Raw genomic sequence first — 17,641 nt, forward strand, 5'->3', positions numbered from 1 at the left:
AGAAAGGATCTGTTCCAAGCCCCCTCCTTGCTCGTAGATGGCCATCTTCTCCTAATGTTTCTTCACACTCTCTTCCTTCTATACATGTTTCTTTCTCTACACATCATGTTCTTTTTCTAAGGATACCAGTCATATTGGATTAGGAGCCCACCCTATTTTAATAGGACCTCATCTTGACTAATTACATCCACAAAGGCCCTGTTTCCAAATAAGGTTATATTCTGAAGTACTGGGTGGTCTACGGCCATACCACCCTGCACACACCCAATCTTGTCTGAAGTACTGGGTGTTAGGACATCAATATACGAATTTGGGAGGTGGCGGGAGGGGAACACGATTCAGCCCACAACAACATCCATGGGATAATATTTGTCCTGGCAGGTGGCCAGCCCTTACTTTCTCAAGCTATCCATTTGGACCAGGTACGTTTTATCCATCACCTCATTTAATCATCATATATATCCCTCTTAGTCAGCTAGGGTTGCCATAAGAAAATACCACACACTGGGTGGCTAAAACAACAACAGTTAATTTTCTCACAGTTCTGGAGGCTAGAAAGTTCCAGATCAAGGCCCTGCAGGGTTTGGTTTCTGGTGAGGACTCTCTTCCTAGCTTATAGGAAACCATCCCATTGCATACTCACATGACCTCTGCTTTGTCCGATCTCTGAGAGAAAGGGAATTCTGGTGCCTCTTCCTCTTCTCATAAGGGCACTAGCTCTATGAGATTTGGGATCCACCCTGACAACCTCTTTTAACCTTTATTACCTCCTCACAGGCCCTATCTCCAAACGGGGATAAATAACACTGGGGGTTAGGGCTTCAACATATGAAGTTGAGGAGAATATGATTGAATTCATAGCAATCCCTAATGGGAGACATTATGATTGTCATTTTTAGGAAGCTGAGACATAGAAAGGTTAACCTTCAGATTCCACAGCTAGAATTAGTGTAAAATGTAGGTGGATTTGACTTCTAAAACCCATTTCTCCATCCACTATTCTGGGTATCTCAAACTGGGACTTAAAATGGGGAGGTTTGCACATGACCTGAAATTACTTCCACCACTGGGAGAAGGGAAGATTGAGAAATGTCCTGCTTCTATTAAACCGAATTATACAAACTTGCAATTCTAGGGATAAAAGGTCATCCTAGAATTGCCTATGAGAAATTTCATATAGTCCAACCTATAATGAGAAATGGGAAATTCAGAAAGGCCTTGCAGGCATCTATAACCAGCAGAGAGACGTGGCCCACCTGGGTGGGGACCATGCATCCTTGCCACATGGCCCCCTGTACAGCTTCCCCAGCTCCTCAATGTCACATGGATCTGGAAAGCAGGGAGACTGGACTATGGTGCCAGCCCTCCAGGCTTGGAACTGAGTTTGAATCTCAGCTTGACTACTTACTAGGACCTAAAAGTTAACAAGTTTAATCTCTCTGTGCTAAGTTTCTTCATGTGGAAATAGAGATTATAATGCTCCTCCCTCATATGATCGTAGTGAGAACTGGAAGAGTTAATGTATAAAAGAAGTGTTAGCACAGGACCTAGAACATGTTAAATGCTTTATAAGTGTTAGTAGTTATCATTATGATTACTGTTGTTTGAATATAAGGGGAAAAACACATATCTTAAGAAAAGAGGGTCTTAAAATGCTCCCTAGTTCCTTAACCAACCTGAGCCATCTGTAAATTAAGTACTATGGGATTTCCAGCTCTGACATGTATTTAGGGGTCCTAGAAACTGACTGATATCAGCTTAATACAAACTATTTTAAAATGTCTTATGCCCTTGACAGGGAGGGCCCAATTACTGGATACTTGCAATGCAAGCCAGCAGTGGCCCTGTCTTTCTTACAAAAAGGCCCCAGTCACATGATGATGAGGCTAGGTCTATTCCTGTCCTCCTTCTCTTCCTCATATTTCCTTCTTCTTCTTCAAGGTCTAAACGTTTATTGAACTGAGACTCATGAATGAGTTACTCGACTAGGCTTGCAGGATCTATTTGTTCTTTTCCATCCCCGAAAATTAAATGGTTGCTCCAGGAAAATGTCCCCTTTGTGGCAGGGTGCAGGAAAAAGAGAGTGGCGATGAAACCAAAAATTAAAATGACCTAAGTCCCATATGCTCCAGGAATATGTCCTGGGGATGGTAGTGGAGGGCAGGGGGAGAATGTTGGTGAGGTCAAAATTTTAAAAGTTTCAAGTCCTATATCTCGACATCCCGAATGCGGGTACCAGACACGGTACAAACGTTCTCAAAACCCAGTTACATATTCCAAACCAAACGCGGGCTCTTGAAGGGTGCTGAGGTAGGGATGAGATACGGTATCGCCTGAAGACCATTTCTTCCTCTCTCAGAGACCTGCTTGGCTCCAGCTGACTCGGTCGAGGAGGAAAAACCTCCCACTCACTCCTCTTGGGCTCCCTGCAAGGAGAGAGTAGAGATACCCCTGCCACCCAGTTGCAAAAAGTCGCCACTTCCCCTCAGGCCGACTGAAAGTTCGGGCGACGTCTGGGCCGTCATCTGAAGGCATTTCCTTTTCTTTAAGAACAAAGGTTGGAGCCTGAGCCTTGCAGCGCTGGGCGCAGGAAAGTACACGGCGCGTGTCGAGAGAGAAAAAATACACACACGCAATGACACACGAGAAAGGGAAAGGGGAAAACACCAATTCCCCAGGCGCTGGGCTTTTTCGACTTTTCCTTTAAAAAGAAAAAAAGTTTTCAAGCTGTAGGTTCCAAGAACAGGCAGGAGGGGGGAGAAGCGGGGGGTTTGCAGAAAGGCGCCTGGTCGGTTATGAGTCACAGTGAGTTATAAAAGGGTCGCACGTTCGCAGGCGCGGGCTTCCTGTGAGCGGCCGAGCCCGGGCCCCAGCGCCGCCTGCAGCCTCGGGAAGGGAGCGGACCGCGGAGTCCCGAGCCGCCCGCAGAGCCAGCGCGGGGAGCCAAGGAGACGCTCCTGGCACAGCAGGTACGCCGACTTCAGTCTCGCGCTCCCGCCCGCCTTTCCTCTCTTGAACGTGGCAAGGACGCGGGGGGACCTCGGTGCGAGGGTCGCCGCGGGGCGGACTGGCAGGGCAGGGCAGGGCAGGGACGGCGCGCACGTGGCCGCAGAGCCCGGTTTGGCCCCGCTGCGCCTGAGGGTGCCCCCTGGGGACCCAGAGGTGTCGCCTCGCCCGGGACCAGAGATTGCGCTAGACGGATTCCCGCGGGCAGAGGCGGGGGAAGGAGGGGTATTAGAAACCTAATACTTGAGCTTCTTTGCAAAGTTTCCTGGGATGGTAGGGGAGGTACCTGTGATATGGCCTTGGACCAGCTTCCCTTTTGGAGCGGCCAGAGAAGTGTGTGTAACACACTAGTGGGGCAGGGCGGATCAAAAGAGACTGCCTTCAAAACTTGTGTCTTTTCTATTTTATCTTGAAAAATAACTACAAATCTATCTTAATCTTTACAAAGTTAGACTCATAGCATTTTAGATATCAGTGTCTTCATTTAATAGAAGTGAAGATGGAGCAAACGCTCAATGAGCTTCTGTATTTATTCACCCCCGTTGTGCCAGGGTGCGTTTTTGCTGAGCGATTGCCTTTCTTTACTCTCACAAAACCCTCGTGGTGTCTGTTCTCCACGTTTTACGAGGGAGAGTCGGATCTTTTGAAGTTTGTATCATCTAAAGCAGGTATATTGGGATGACTACGGATAGAATTTAACCTGAAAATAGTGAAGTTAACAACAGCTGACAAAGATATAAGAATGCAAAGTATGTCAAAAATTGGGGAGCTGAGGGCCAGAGAAGTGAAGTTAATTTACTTCTCCAGCATCACAGAGCAGATCCAGGACCCTGTGTGATTTGAAAAGGCCAAGGTATCTAATGATGCTCATAATTTAGTTTACATCTTTTGTCAAATAAATGAGGTCAAGTGGACATTATGTGTATATTCCAAAGCCAAAATTACTGCTTGTAATTGACATCTCTTCGAAGTAGTGCCTCTTTTATAGGGCTTTAGCATAATGTATAAACAAAGGGTAGTTGAACTTTTAATCATAGGACTGATCTTTTAAAAATGGATATATGTAAAGTTAATTGCTTATCTATGTGAACAGTAATATAAGCTATAAAAATTTCAAGGCAATTTCCTGCCTGTGGTCTAATTTGATAGTCACAATGATAGGAAATTGGCAGGGTTCGGTGGTGGTATCCACATTTTGCCCATAAGGACTTGTGCCTCTGAGAATTTGAGTTTTTTCTAGTAAGGTCACTAGGTCCCTAGTGCACAGCCTGCTTTTAGGTACGGATGTGGGCTAGGGGTGTCGGCAGACCACAGGCTTTTGAATGTCAGTTTGGGCTCATTTCCATGACTCCTTGCTGCCTCCCTGATTTCTGTCAAATGACCAAAGCACATTTAGTATTGACTTATGCCACAAGAACTACTCCTTATTAGGCTGTGATAAGCAAGTTTCCTCACATAGTTGGTCCACTTACTCTGGCCACAGGACCTGGCTTCCTAACCACACACATTAAGAAAGAGAAAAATTAGCACTGGCTGAGACCTACAACCACTTCAAGGGAGAACCGTGGTGTTTGCACAATGTCTACTCTTGTGTTAACCTAATCATATGTCAAAAGTGTAATTAATTGGTATTTACCCAAAAAAAAAGTCATCACAGTCTGCCTGTGCTGGACACTATGTTAGAGGCGAGAGAGACAAAGGTGAGCAAGATAGGCACAACCCTACCCTTACAAACCCAAAAAGTTAGCGGAAAGGCTATCAGGACGCTGCTATGCAATTTGATATCATTTCAATTTCAGTAACATAAATACATGAACTAATTAGAATGTGCTATGAATTTTGCCATTCTTTACTTTCCATGTGCCAACATGGAAAATTTGTAACTTTCATCTTTCAATACCTCATCTTAACAGTCTTCTGCAAATCAAACAACTCTACCCCAAAAATCCCTACATTTTAACTTTTAAAAAGTTTTTTTTATCAGCTTTCATGTCATAAGACCTACCATTCTATTTAAAGGAATTCTTTCATTTTAAAGTAATAGTTATTCAATTCCTTTATTCCTACCTCCTTGAGAATCTAATGGAAGTTATGTATGCTCTTCCCAGAAAAAGTTTTCTAATGTGCATCCTTACACACAATTTTGAATTTGATGTCAGCAGGCTAGAGGCTTCCTTTAATCTCAGCCATGAGGGTTGAGGGTTCACTTTGCGGGTTCACTTTCATAATCAGTATTCTAAACCTAGCAGGCATAAATAGCTTGAATAGAGGAAAGCGGTATGTAGACTCTTGGCCTTCACTTGGAATGAGCACCTCTGTCCTTAACTAGTTCGTGTCCCCATTTCTGTTAGTCATTGGCCATTGCTTAGCTGAAGCTACTGATTTCAACAGCCTTATTGTTTTGATAATAGGCTTCCACTCTGCAGAAGCCTGCTACTGGGGAAAGAGCACAGCCTAAGAATCATGGTTTGTTTCTAGTACCAACTCTGCAAATTTCTGTGCCTCATTTTTCTCATCTCTAAGATGGGTAACAGGGACTGAGTCATCTCTAAAATCCCTTTCAGTGACAAAATTCTGGGATTCCAGTGTAACTACCAAGCTCACTTTCATATACCTCGTGAGACACAGCTGGTCTTAGTGAATTTATATCCTCTATGTTCAAAGAAAGAGTAAGTACCACTGTAATTCACTATAGAATGTATTTTTGTCTTTCACTGACCTTACTAGACTCAAAACTGTTACATGTTTCCTTAAATTAGAGAGAATAAAAAAATTGTGAAACACTATTTTTCAAGGAAAAATATTACAATTTAAGTCTCTTTTTATCCCACCTCTCACTGGTTATAATTTTCATATATGAATTTCATATATATATGAAAAAAATTGCCTATCTCAGACTCTTAAGGAAATGCAGTGCTTTTAACATGATCACTGCTGTGTAATTCTCATCTGCCATGAAGCACTTAAGTTCTGTCCATCAATCAATGTCTTTGGGCTTACAATATTCAGATCCTCCAGCAAAACCGGCGCAAAAGCACATCTATCCTCAAATAAGCACGTCCTATGTCTGAGCCGTTCAGCATCCTCACTCACAAGTCTAAGGCTCAGCAATGTGGAAGAACACTTGATTCCTAAAATGACCACCCTTACACACAGTGACACACTCACCAGAAAGTTAGGCTTAACATAGTTTAAGTGGCTATAGTTTCAAACAGACTGTGAATGTCTGTGCTAATTCTGAGAAACAGCAGAGATATTAATCAACTAGCACAGATCACTAATATCTGTACTAATTATTAGGACGGATTAACACAGATATTGCTACCTTGTGTGGGTAGACAGGGTTAAGGCACTGGCAGAAGGAAAGATTAGTGAAGAATATCAAATAGCTGATTTAATGGAATTGTGAGGCTGATGTTTGGATAAGGTGAAACAATGACCTACAATGACATTTATGCCAGTTCTCCATAAACGAGAGTGTTCTACACAAATTATAAATTCCTGGCTATCTTAACAAAATGCTATGGTCTTTTATATGCTCACACACATAATGGTTCTGAGCATGAGAAACGGGTACCCGTTTGAGGGTAGATTGAGAAAGATTGCCCAAGTGGGCATCGCAACAGCATGCTCCTTACTTACTGATTAACCTTGGGCAAGTTACTTCACCTGCCTGTGCCTCAAGACCCTGTGTTTCAATGGGGAGGATGTGAGTACTTATTCCTAAGGTTGTGAGGAGGAATAACTAAGTCAGTATACATCAAACACTTAGGTGCCTGGCACAGAGGGAGCCCTGTGTAGGTGTTTCCTATTATTATGTTTAAATGGATATCTTGTGTATTATAAGAAATCAATCTGGAAGGTGAGACACAAATGCAGTCTGAGAAAGTAGAGACTTTTCGAAGATTTTTTACTGTGTCATGAATTTTCGGAGACCACACTGAGGGAGCTGAAGCCCAGAGAAGTGAAGTTACTTCAGCATCACACAGCAGATCCAGGATCCTGTGTGATTTGAAAAGGCCAAGGTATCTAATGATGCTCATAATTTAGTTTACATTTTGTGCCAAACAGACGAGGTCAAGTGGACCTCAAGTGGTTTTTATAATTTTTGTTTCAGAATGCATATCCCAAAGAAAAACTATTAAAACAGTTCTGAAAATTATTTCCAATAAAACATTTTGGTGTACCTTTTAGCCGTTACTTTATGACTTAAAGATTAGGATAAACCAAAGAATTATTTTACGTGGCTTTTACTTGCTTGCAGATAACCTCTAATTTATACAATGGTTCAATTATACAGTGGTAAATGTATCTGGGATTGTACTTTTAAAATAGCAAGTGTAACGTGATAGAAGTAGGGTTACAAGGTACTCAGCAAGTATTGATGACCGATATCATTAGTATGGTGGCTAACATTCAGTGAGCCCTGATTCTGAGGCTGACACCTGACTAAATGCTTTACATTGCCACTTCATCTTCACAAAGACTTTCTGAGTAGGTTCTATCTTTATCTTCATTTTTAGAGAAGCAACTAAGACTTAAGGGAGGTTTATTAACTTGCCAAATACCACACAGCAAGTAAATAAGGTCTGGAATGGAACCCAGGCAAGTTGAACACGACAGAACAATGAACACTCCTTTTCAATTAGATTTGCTAATTGTTAATATTTGCCATATTGACTTATCTCTCTCTGTCCCTATCCATCTCTCTCTCTCTCTCTCTCTCTCTCTCTCTCTCTCTCTCTCTCTCTCTCTCTCCGTCTATGTCTATATCCAAACCTGGCATCTAACTTCTAAATGCTTCAGCACAGATCTCCTAAGAACAAGGACATGGTTCTATGCAATGAAAACACATGATTATGGCATCCAAGAGTAATTTTTAAAATTAGGGATGAAACCTAATTTTTACCCACAAGTCCAGATGATGACTTCTACCAGTATTCTCCAACTTTACGTTGTTTATACTTGACAGAATCTTCTAAAAAGGGTCCACTGCTAATCTGGAATGCCAACAAATCTTATTAATATATCTCCACATTTGTAAACTTCTACTAAATCCTCCAAGAACCTGCATATGAGTTAAGTCCTGAAATGCTCCAGTGCCAAATAAAAGCCCACTGTGCAGATAGAAATGCCTTTGGAGACTCTCAAACATTTATTCAAAAGTATATAGTGAGTATCTGTCAGCTGTATATCCAGCACTGAGTGAAGACCCAGTCTCCGCCATCACATACACCTCAGCACTAAGAAAAGACACATGAAATAATTACCATGCAGTGTGATAAGTGCTCTGACAGAGGATGGAGAGAGGAATAGCCACCTTGGGGAAGACAGAGAAGCAGGGTCCCACCAGGAGATGAGGAGAAAACAGCCTCCAGGAGTGTGCTATCTAAGAGAGCAAGAGAAGGAAGGCAAAGAGGACAGGTCCATACTTGAACACCCTGAAGGAGGTATATCTAGTGCCTAAGAGTGTGTATGATAACATCTTGTGGAGCAGCAAACATGACCCTCATTTGGTTTGTTAAAGCATTGGGTCAAATGTCATGAGAATGTAACAAGGAAATGGTCTTTGCCTTATAACACAGGGTATCCCATCCATGTAACACAACCAATTTTTAGAAAGGCAAAACCAAACCTTTTGTTTACAGAATTTTCTGTTTGCCTTAAATAGGTTTTGGTACACAAATTCTTCCTGGCTTGGGGCCATTATGGTATGTGGAAGGAGAAAAAGATAAACTGTGGCTTACAGAAATAGAAAAGCAATTTTTTCCCATGATGCAGACTTATGGATATAAATAACAAACAGGTAACACATAATAAGTTCCAAATGAGGCATTTTGTTGAAATTCAGTGTTGAGCATAAATAGTGAACTCAAATGCACAAAGGAGGCCTCATAGAAGGGTAACAAAACACTCCAGAGCAGATAACAGCCACCCTATTTTCTGTTCCCTGGGAGTGGGGAGAAAGGACATCAAAATCAAATTATAAATTTTAAAAAGTATTAAAATTATCTTATGGAAGTATGATATTAAAAAGTTTGTTAGACAAATGGAAAACGTTTTGTGGAAATAAGAAATAAGAATGGCCATCATTTAAAGCAACAGAATGCATCTTTCCCACGAGCTCTCCCCTTCCTACCCACAGCTTTATTCACATTTATTCTATAACATTTCAGTACAGTCAGACCTGCCACTGAGCCAGTGTGATGTCACGGTGTTGAGGAAGTGAGTCCCTCCCTGGGACACACTAGCCCACGTCAGGGAGTCAGACTCCAGCTGGCTGTCATCCTGCTTCTGCTTATTCCACAGAATGAGTCTGGTGGGGGGAGGAATTTCTAACCTTTTTTTTTTTTTTAAACACATCCTCATCTGAAAAGTAAAAACACTAATTACTGTCCATAATAAAACTATTGGGAAGGTTACTTAGCTACTAAGTAAGTTCCACAAAGTCATTTCAGTGAAAACTTCCTGGTTCTAAAATTGGGAAAAGTAGGATAATCCTCTAAGGCTGACATTCTTTCTCTTTTGTGCATTTACAACTAAATGGTCACTGATATATAACATTTCCACAGTGATTCTGTAATATCCACATTGGTTTTCTTCTAAGACAGTTCAAAAGTACATCCCACCTTTATGTGTTAAGTATCACCATTGGCATATATCTTTACAAACATTTATTTTCTAAATTCTCAAAATACAAAAAAGAATATTATGCTATTTAGTGTATAAACTGCTATTTTCAATAAGGAGCTCTTACTTTAGAAATAGTCGATATTTTTCAATAAAGAGCTCCCAATTAGAAATATTAAGAAGTGATGTTTTTACGGAAGTAAATGAAATATCATGATATGGCAAATTTATAATTTTTCCCCTGGCAATGGCTTATTCAGGGAATTTTTCTTATATGTAAAGTTAATGATCTGAAAAGTGGTGATCTTATCATTCACCAAGATTTCAGGATATAAGTTATTCCTACAGAACAATCCACCTTTACTCTTAGAATATGAGTTTGTGTGCTTCAGAAGACATAACCCCAGTTGGCCACCATCTCAATCAGTAGTAAGTCACACCTTCAATCCCTTGTTAATGATGGAACTCATGTGAATTCAAGAGGAAACATAATAGTCTTTACCTCATTCCCTAGTAGCAGAGAAGGTGACTGATCTTTAATGTCAGTTATTGCAATGTGACACAGAATCATATTCTACAGAAAATATGTGATAAACTGTATACAAATAAATACACGTTAGAAAGGCAGACATTTTGATTTTCTTTTTGCCAGAGAATATTAACTGTCTTTATGAAGAATTACTGAGAAATTAAACACTTCATATGACATTTTATAGCATGTAGAGAGGTTGAAAATCAGAGAACTAAAACTCAGATGATAGTCTAAATACTTAATTTGTTGCTGGTTTATGCTAGACATGAAAAGTGTGAGCTTAAACTATAAATGAAAAACTATGAAACTACCAAACTATTTGAGGGGTATCCTTATCTTTCCTCTACATTACTCTTTATTCCCGTTAAAATCTACCTATCCTGGGTCCTCTCTCCTCGGCTTTTGATCGCTGCTTTCAAAGATGACTAGCTAACTCACCTAATAAACAAGTCTAAGGTGATGTGTCAACTTCAACCCCACCCCTCTTTCGCCAGATAACTTGTCTGCATTTCAAGAACAACCTACCAGAGACCTTACCTGTCACCTTGGCTCTCCCACCCAAAGGAGATGGCTCTAAGGGTAAGGAATTCTGTCTTAAGTAGAAGGGAAGGAAGACACTCTGAAAGATGCAGAGTTTTTATAGAGGCAAGTGGTTGGGGCATCACATTTACAGTGACTTTCAACTTTTGACTCTAGAAATCGTTATTCTAAAGATTATGACAAGTCCAAAATGTCACAGAATCCTGATTTTTATACACTTGCATTAATCACTGCTTACTTCCATGATGTAAACCAAAACTGCAGCTTTAGAATATAATCAGAATAAATTCTGATAGAAAAGCCAGATACTGCTTCCACATATGCAAGTATATGCTAATTGCTTTTATCGAATGGATCTAAATAGGAATCAACATTATTCCATCTTAATGATTAAGTTTTTGATTGGTACACATAAATGTTAAAGTGGGAAAATATTTAGAGGAAGTTACCTAAACTAAATCACTTTAATTTTCCGCAACATAATTACATTACATTTCACCTAACAAAATGGCTTTGGACCTAGAATTTGTACTGCTACATCAATATAAGACGACTTTCAATAGAAATAGATGTACATTTGCTTTGTAACAACAAATTATAGTTTTAAATTATTTGTATATTTCAGGGTGAATAAAATGAGAGCTATCCCACAACTCCTTTGCTTATGAAATTCGACCACTGTAACTTTTTTTAAAGAAAACTTTATGGTGTGCAGTTCCTTTTGTATGCAAATATTAAATGGTGGGTGCTGAGAATAAGCAGCCAAATAATATAAATATATATATAATTGTGCAACGATATAACCTATGATTTAGACATAAAACGAGATCCTTACAAGATAAAGAGTTATGGAGATGGATGATAACGATGGCTGCAGAACATTATGACTGTTTAATATAGCTGACCTGTACACTTAAAAATGGTTAAGATGTTAAACTTATGTTATGTATATTTCACCACAAAAAAATTGTTTTTGAAGGACAAACCAGATCTTTAATGACAAACTTAGGACATAGTATGCTCTGAATATTAGTTTTGATAACATCTTTCCTGGAAAATCAACATGGTAAGAATAAAAGGATAAGATTCTGCCTGTCGTATAATAAAAGATATTTGGTATTATCATTAATCTGGTACACACAGTGCTTCCTCTTGGTAGATTTTTATCCACTGTGAGATTTTGATACTCAAACAGTGAGTAGTAATTCCATCAAGAACACTTAACTTGGAACCTATGCTATACCAGGCAATTCATATGTATATTTAAAAAGATGAAAAAAGCCAATTATTATACTAAATATATTTATTTTAATACTGGTGCACATATGTTACCTTTAAAGAACAGGAGTGAAACTTATGGGTAGAATAGTATGCAAGCAATTTACCTTCAATACAAATTAAACACATCTTTTTAAGAAAAGGTTGAGTTATACTGGCTAGGGAAGGAGGAACTAACACTAGATTATTAATATGTATTTGTATTTATTGAGCATTTACTATGTCCAAGATCCTGTAAGGGGGGAAAAAGTCCTTAATTTTTTTAATCTTTATTGACTGAAATTCTATAAAATGAATTAAATTCCTGAAATGTCATCACTTGATCCAAAGTTTTTCATCATCAACTAATTCATCTCAGAAAATAGCAAAGTTTAAAAAAAAAATACTATCAGTAAAAATGATATATTTCCGTGGTTTGGAAATTTCCAAACCAAACCACGATATTCTGCCCCGTCAAAATATATTCACTGGGGAATTTTTTACTTTATACGTTTCTTTTGAACTTAGTCACATTTTTATATCTAGCTGGTTTCATTATTAAATAAAAGAAAAGGTGATTCCCCTCTTGTACTGAAAGAGACCACATACTTGAATGATACTCTAACTTCTAGGTTCTGCTATAGTAACACTGAAATCAGAAACCTGTGGGAGAAATGTCACTTTATCTGAGAGAGTAAAATCAGACTCTAAAAGGAAGTAGCAAATTCATCTTGTTCTTTTTTTTAATCAACCCTTTGCCTAGGACACGTAGTTCAAAACACAGAGGACTCTTTAAGTCATACTTCCTTTATGTAGTCAAAAGCAAAGCCACTGGGTAATGCTTTCCCCAAAGGAATCTCTAAATAGCAGATGGGGACATTTTCAGATAGATTCATTTGTAGGCAAACCTCCACTGCTTGTGTCATATTTCCTGAAAGAATAAAGGTAAAACTTCAACGATTTATTACAGAATGAAAAATTCAGCCTGAACCCTACCTCTATAAAACAGGTTAATTGGGTTTTAATTTTCATAAATCATAAAGGACTATTTTGAATATTTGGGCCTTTAATTGTCTAGCTCCCAGATGAAGTATAAATCAGAAAAAAAAAAAAAAAAATGTACTGTGCCAGAATGCAAGCTTCCCTATTTGAATTTTGGCATTTGGAAACTTTGAAGAGTAGTTTTTGTTTTTGTTTTGAAGAAGATGATACACATATGTACCTGGTTCAAAACTAGATAATAGAATTTAAAACGTAATTTTTTTAAAAGTCTTCAAATATGCCTAAAGGTAACAATGTCATGTTTTAATTGCCAATTCCTCTACCACTCTCAACAAATGACTTCCTAGGATTTTCCTTTCAACAGAAAATGGACGATTTTCCTTTCAGATTTACTATATTATCACTCCAGCTTTGTAACCACATGTGCATACACAAACATTTCTTTCTCTCTTGCAGGTGGCACAAACCAGGAAGGGGAAATCTGTGGTTTAAATTCTTTATGCCTCATCCTCTGAGTGCTGAAGGCTGTATGCTGTTAATGCTAATCGTGATAGGGGTTTTTACCTCCAACTGACTCCTACATGTTAGCATTAACAGGGTATGATGCCTGTTACTAGCATTCACATGGAACAAATTTCTGCCGTGGGAGGATGACAAAGAAGCATGAGTCACCCTGCTGGATAAACTTAAGACTTCAGGCTTTATCATTTTTCAATTTTGTTCATCATAATCTGGTCACTGGGATGATCAACCTTAAACTCAGTTTTAAAAGTAAGATTATTTAAAAGATTTATCAGTACTATCCTAAATGCAAACATTTTCATTTAAACATCAAGTCCACGTTTGTTTTTATCATTAACAGAAGATGTATTCATGTCATTTTTAACTGCAGGTTTTGGCTTGTTCATTGTAATATTCATAAACACCTTTGATTCAACTGTTAGAAATGTGAGCTAAACATAAATTTCTATCATATTTTTGTAGTTAAAAATTAGAAGGACAACTAACCTCCAGTTATATCATGGATTGTCTGGCAACACTTTTTAAAAGATTTAAAAATTGGTATTTTCCCCTATGTAACAATTTCCTGTTTAGACAACTTCAGTTTAAAATTAATACTTTTATTTGACTCTTAAAGGGAAATTGAAAGGCTGTGACCCTGAATTTTTTAAATATTTTTAACAATTAGCATGGTAAATAACATCTGAAAGCTAATGAGATTTTTTCTGTACAAGACACAAATATTTAATCAAAAAATTTCACATTTGAAGTGAAGACCCAAACCTAGGTTCAAGTTCAACAGCTTAGCCACATAATACTGCTGTGTAAGCAGAGAATCCACCTTTCCACTCTAAGCCTGTTTCTTCATCCATAAAATGGGGATAATACTTTACACGGTTGTTGTGAGGCTTAAGTGAGATAGATAATTATTCTTTAAGATAATCAAGTGCTACATTAATGTTATAGATTAATACAAGAAGTAGTCACCCTACTTTGTTAGAGAAGAGAAAAGCTAATGATTTGATTTGCAAACTTTTTAAGGTTTGGATTTCTATGCAGTTTTTCTATATAACCATCACTTACAAATATGTAACCAAATGTAATCGTTAGTATATTTAATATATACTTGTTTTAACAACTCTTCTCAACATTTTGTCAGGGTTTTCACTGTAACCAAATAAATCTCATGAGTCTTTAGTTGATTTAAAATAATGTTTATGGCTTTTTCTTTTGCAAAGTACAAATTATAATTTAGAAGATATCATCTGCACAAAAAAAGACAATGGAAGAAAATTATAAGGATACTAAGGGGAACATTCCCGACTGCTAGGACACAGTATTCTCATGTAAGAGTACCCACTTGGCTTTGCCCCACTTTCTGTTCAAGTTGTATGTGCTGCCAAGATAAATTTCTTCTCCTAACCCCTGGAATGAGCTTGTGGCTCCATGGAGCTCCCATGCAGGTAGAACAGAACACATTCAAGAGTGTTTCTTCAGGCCAGGCGCAGTGGCTCACGTCTGTAATTCCAGCACATTGGGAGTTCAAATGTCAAGGCGGGCAGATCACTTGAGGTCAGGAGATATAGACTTCCCTGGCCAACGAAGTGAAACCGCGTCTCTACTAAAAATACAAAAATTAGCTAGGCATAGTGGCACATGCCTGTAATTCCAGCTAATTAGGAGGCTGAGGCACGACAATCTCTTGAACCCAAGAGGCAGAGATTGCAGTGAACCAAGATCACGCCACTGCACTCCAGCCTGGGCGACAGAGTGAGACTGCATTTCAAAAAAAAAAAAAAAGAGTGTTTCTTCAATTCATTTTATCTGCCACTGTATATCTGGAGGACTCCTTGCTTTGAGTCCCAGTTCTTCAAAATCCTGCTTGCTGCCTAAAGATACCAAGTCACAGAACATTAGGACTGGAATAAACTATTGCAGTATAACTTTCCTGCAGTTAAAATAAAAAGCTATGAACATTACAAAGGCACTTACAGAAAAGCTGTGCTGGGAAATGCCTTATTTGAAGAGCACTTCAGTACACTTACATGAAGCCTAGGAAAGTTACTTAATCTTCCTCTAAGTCTCAATTTCTTCATCAGTAAAATGATGAATATATTTCATATTTCATAGGATGTAGGCCTAAATGAAATCATGCATGTGCAAAGCACAAAGTCTATTATGCATTAAGTGTTAAACACAAACTTTCAGACCTTTACATTTCAGTCATTTAAATCAAGTGATCTACCACAGCAGATCTCCCCAAGAACACTCTAGCTCCAAACTAACTACCATCCTCGGTGACAACGCAAAGAACCAGGGTTCCTGGGTTTTCTCTGATGTCCAGCCCTCCTAGGCTTCTGATGGCCTATCTCCTCATCTTAGAGGGATTCCTCCTGACTGGTACATTCAGTCATTACAAAAATTCTTGGAGCATGAGTAAGAGTGAGTCTGTGTTTGGATGGGAGGAATGGGTAAGTAACAAGGTATGAGTGTGAGAGAGACTGTGTGTGTGTGTGTGTGTGTGTGTGTGTGTGTAAAAGTTACAAACTAAAGATGATTTTTTAAAATTGCAAAATGTTAAGAGAATTATCTAGGATCTGATCCACTTCCCCAGAAATTTACAGAACTCAAGACCAAGCCTTTCATATTCACTGTCATCAGTTAGATAGATCCAGTAGCTAAAAAATTAGGAGAAAAAGAAGAGGAAGAAAAAAAAAAGTCAAGTCAGTGGACTGAAGAATATATACAGAACATAGAATATTAGAAATTTTCTGAAAACAGATGATAGTGAATACCTCAAAGAAAGTGAGGAAACTTGAAAAGGGAGCTTGAAGAAAAATAATAGAGCCCATAGACGGGACACAAGCACAAAAAGCTGACAGAGCATGTGCTTCTCTAATAACTGGAAAACAGTGGAACTGGCAGGAAAAACTCACACATAAGAGTTTAGCTTTCCACTTTGGGTTTCAAATTCTCCCACAGCAGTAAGACTAAGTGAAATAATGTTCACATAAGGATTTTTTTTGTCTGTTACTGTTGTATTTTAACAAATCTAAGTGTTCTAGTATTAGTTTTCATTCATCTAATACATACAACTACTGGATTTTTTAAGGTGCGTCCCTCAAATGTCATCACAATGGTGTCTTCTCTATATTCAATCACTCTTTTGCCCTTCTCTGTAATGCTCAGGATTTCCCAGTTCACTAGCACTTAACGTAGTACATCCTAATTTATTTTGGGATGTAAATGACTGCAATAGAAGTGATATCCTTGAGGGATGAACCATCATCTTGCATATTCATATCCCATTCAAATATTTACTGACTTAATCACACCATTAGTTTTCCAAGTCCAAGTCTAAAAACAGAAATGAGTTTAAGTACAGTGAATATTTCATTTTCACTATACCACTAAGCTGAAAGAAATGATTTTTGGTAAATAAAAGTTCATCAGACAATTCAGTGAATAGTTCCACATATGACTGAAGATCAAAGGATTCTCACCTGGTAAGCTTATCAAGATGCATGTTCCCAAGCTCCCAGGCTCCCACTCCCAGAGATTCTAATTCTGTAATGGAGCTGAGGACACTACATTTTTACCAGACTGACCACGTGGTTCAGATTGAGGTGGTTCATAAACGAACTCTGAGGAAATAGTGGTTTTATACATGATGCTACTGTTGATGTGGCTACCAGGAATGGTGTGCAACAGAAGTGCTGCAACATATGGATCTGTTTACACACTGTTCACCGTGTAATGAAAGTCTGTAACATGGGCTGAGTGATAAGAGATGTCTTGTGGTTGATCTCTTTGGAGATAAGCAGCAATGAAATTCCAATGAAGTCTCATCATCCCTCTTCACCAAAACCATCCTAACCACCTCAGTGATACACCTGACTTCCCCACCCACTGCCCCAAAACCAGCTGCCCTATGTTCTACCACTAGTTGAAACTAGCCAATAACCTGATACTAACCCCAATCGATCAGCTGCTGCCTAGTGCAACAGAGAGAGAAAGTCAATGAGAAGGAATCGGGTGCCAGTTCTTGCCTTACAAGGAGTGGGTTGACTAATGAAACTGCCACAAATGTCACTGCCATACCATCTCACCCTCTCACCTGTGCTGCAAGACTTCAACAATCATACCCAGTCTCCACTTGGGAAAATTCTGTCC

At 38.8% G+C, this 17,641-nt stretch overlaps 1 protein-coding gene across 5 annotated transcripts in view; it reads right to left on the reverse strand.

The window, feature by feature from the left end:
* Window positions 1–17,641, reverse strand: part of MRPL39 (mitochondrial ribosomal protein L39) — a 197,703-nt gene that overhangs the window by 152,984 nt on the left and 27,078 nt on the right. Inside the window, exon 10 of one of the 5 annotated variants that reach the window (XM_064380061.1) lies at window positions 8,906–9,375. The exons of the other annotated variants lie outside the window; for them this stretch is intronic. Within the exon in view, the coding sequence (XP_064236131.1) occupies window positions 9,169–9,375 (207 nt within the window). The 3' untranslated portion in view covers window positions 8,906–9,168. Of the gene's footprint in view, window positions 1–8,905; window positions 9,376–17,641 lie in introns of those variants that run through there. 5 annotated transcript variants of the gene reach the window in all.

The sequence above is a fragment of the Aotus nancymaae genome, unplaced genomic scaffold (genome assembly GCF_030222135.1).
Source record: "Aotus nancymaae isolate 86718 unplaced genomic scaffold, 86718_ANA_hifiasm-v0.15.2.pri h1tg000022l_1, whole genome shotgun sequence".
Taxonomy (NCBI): domain Eukaryota; kingdom Metazoa; phylum Chordata; class Mammalia; order Primates; family Aotidae; genus Aotus; species Aotus nancymaae.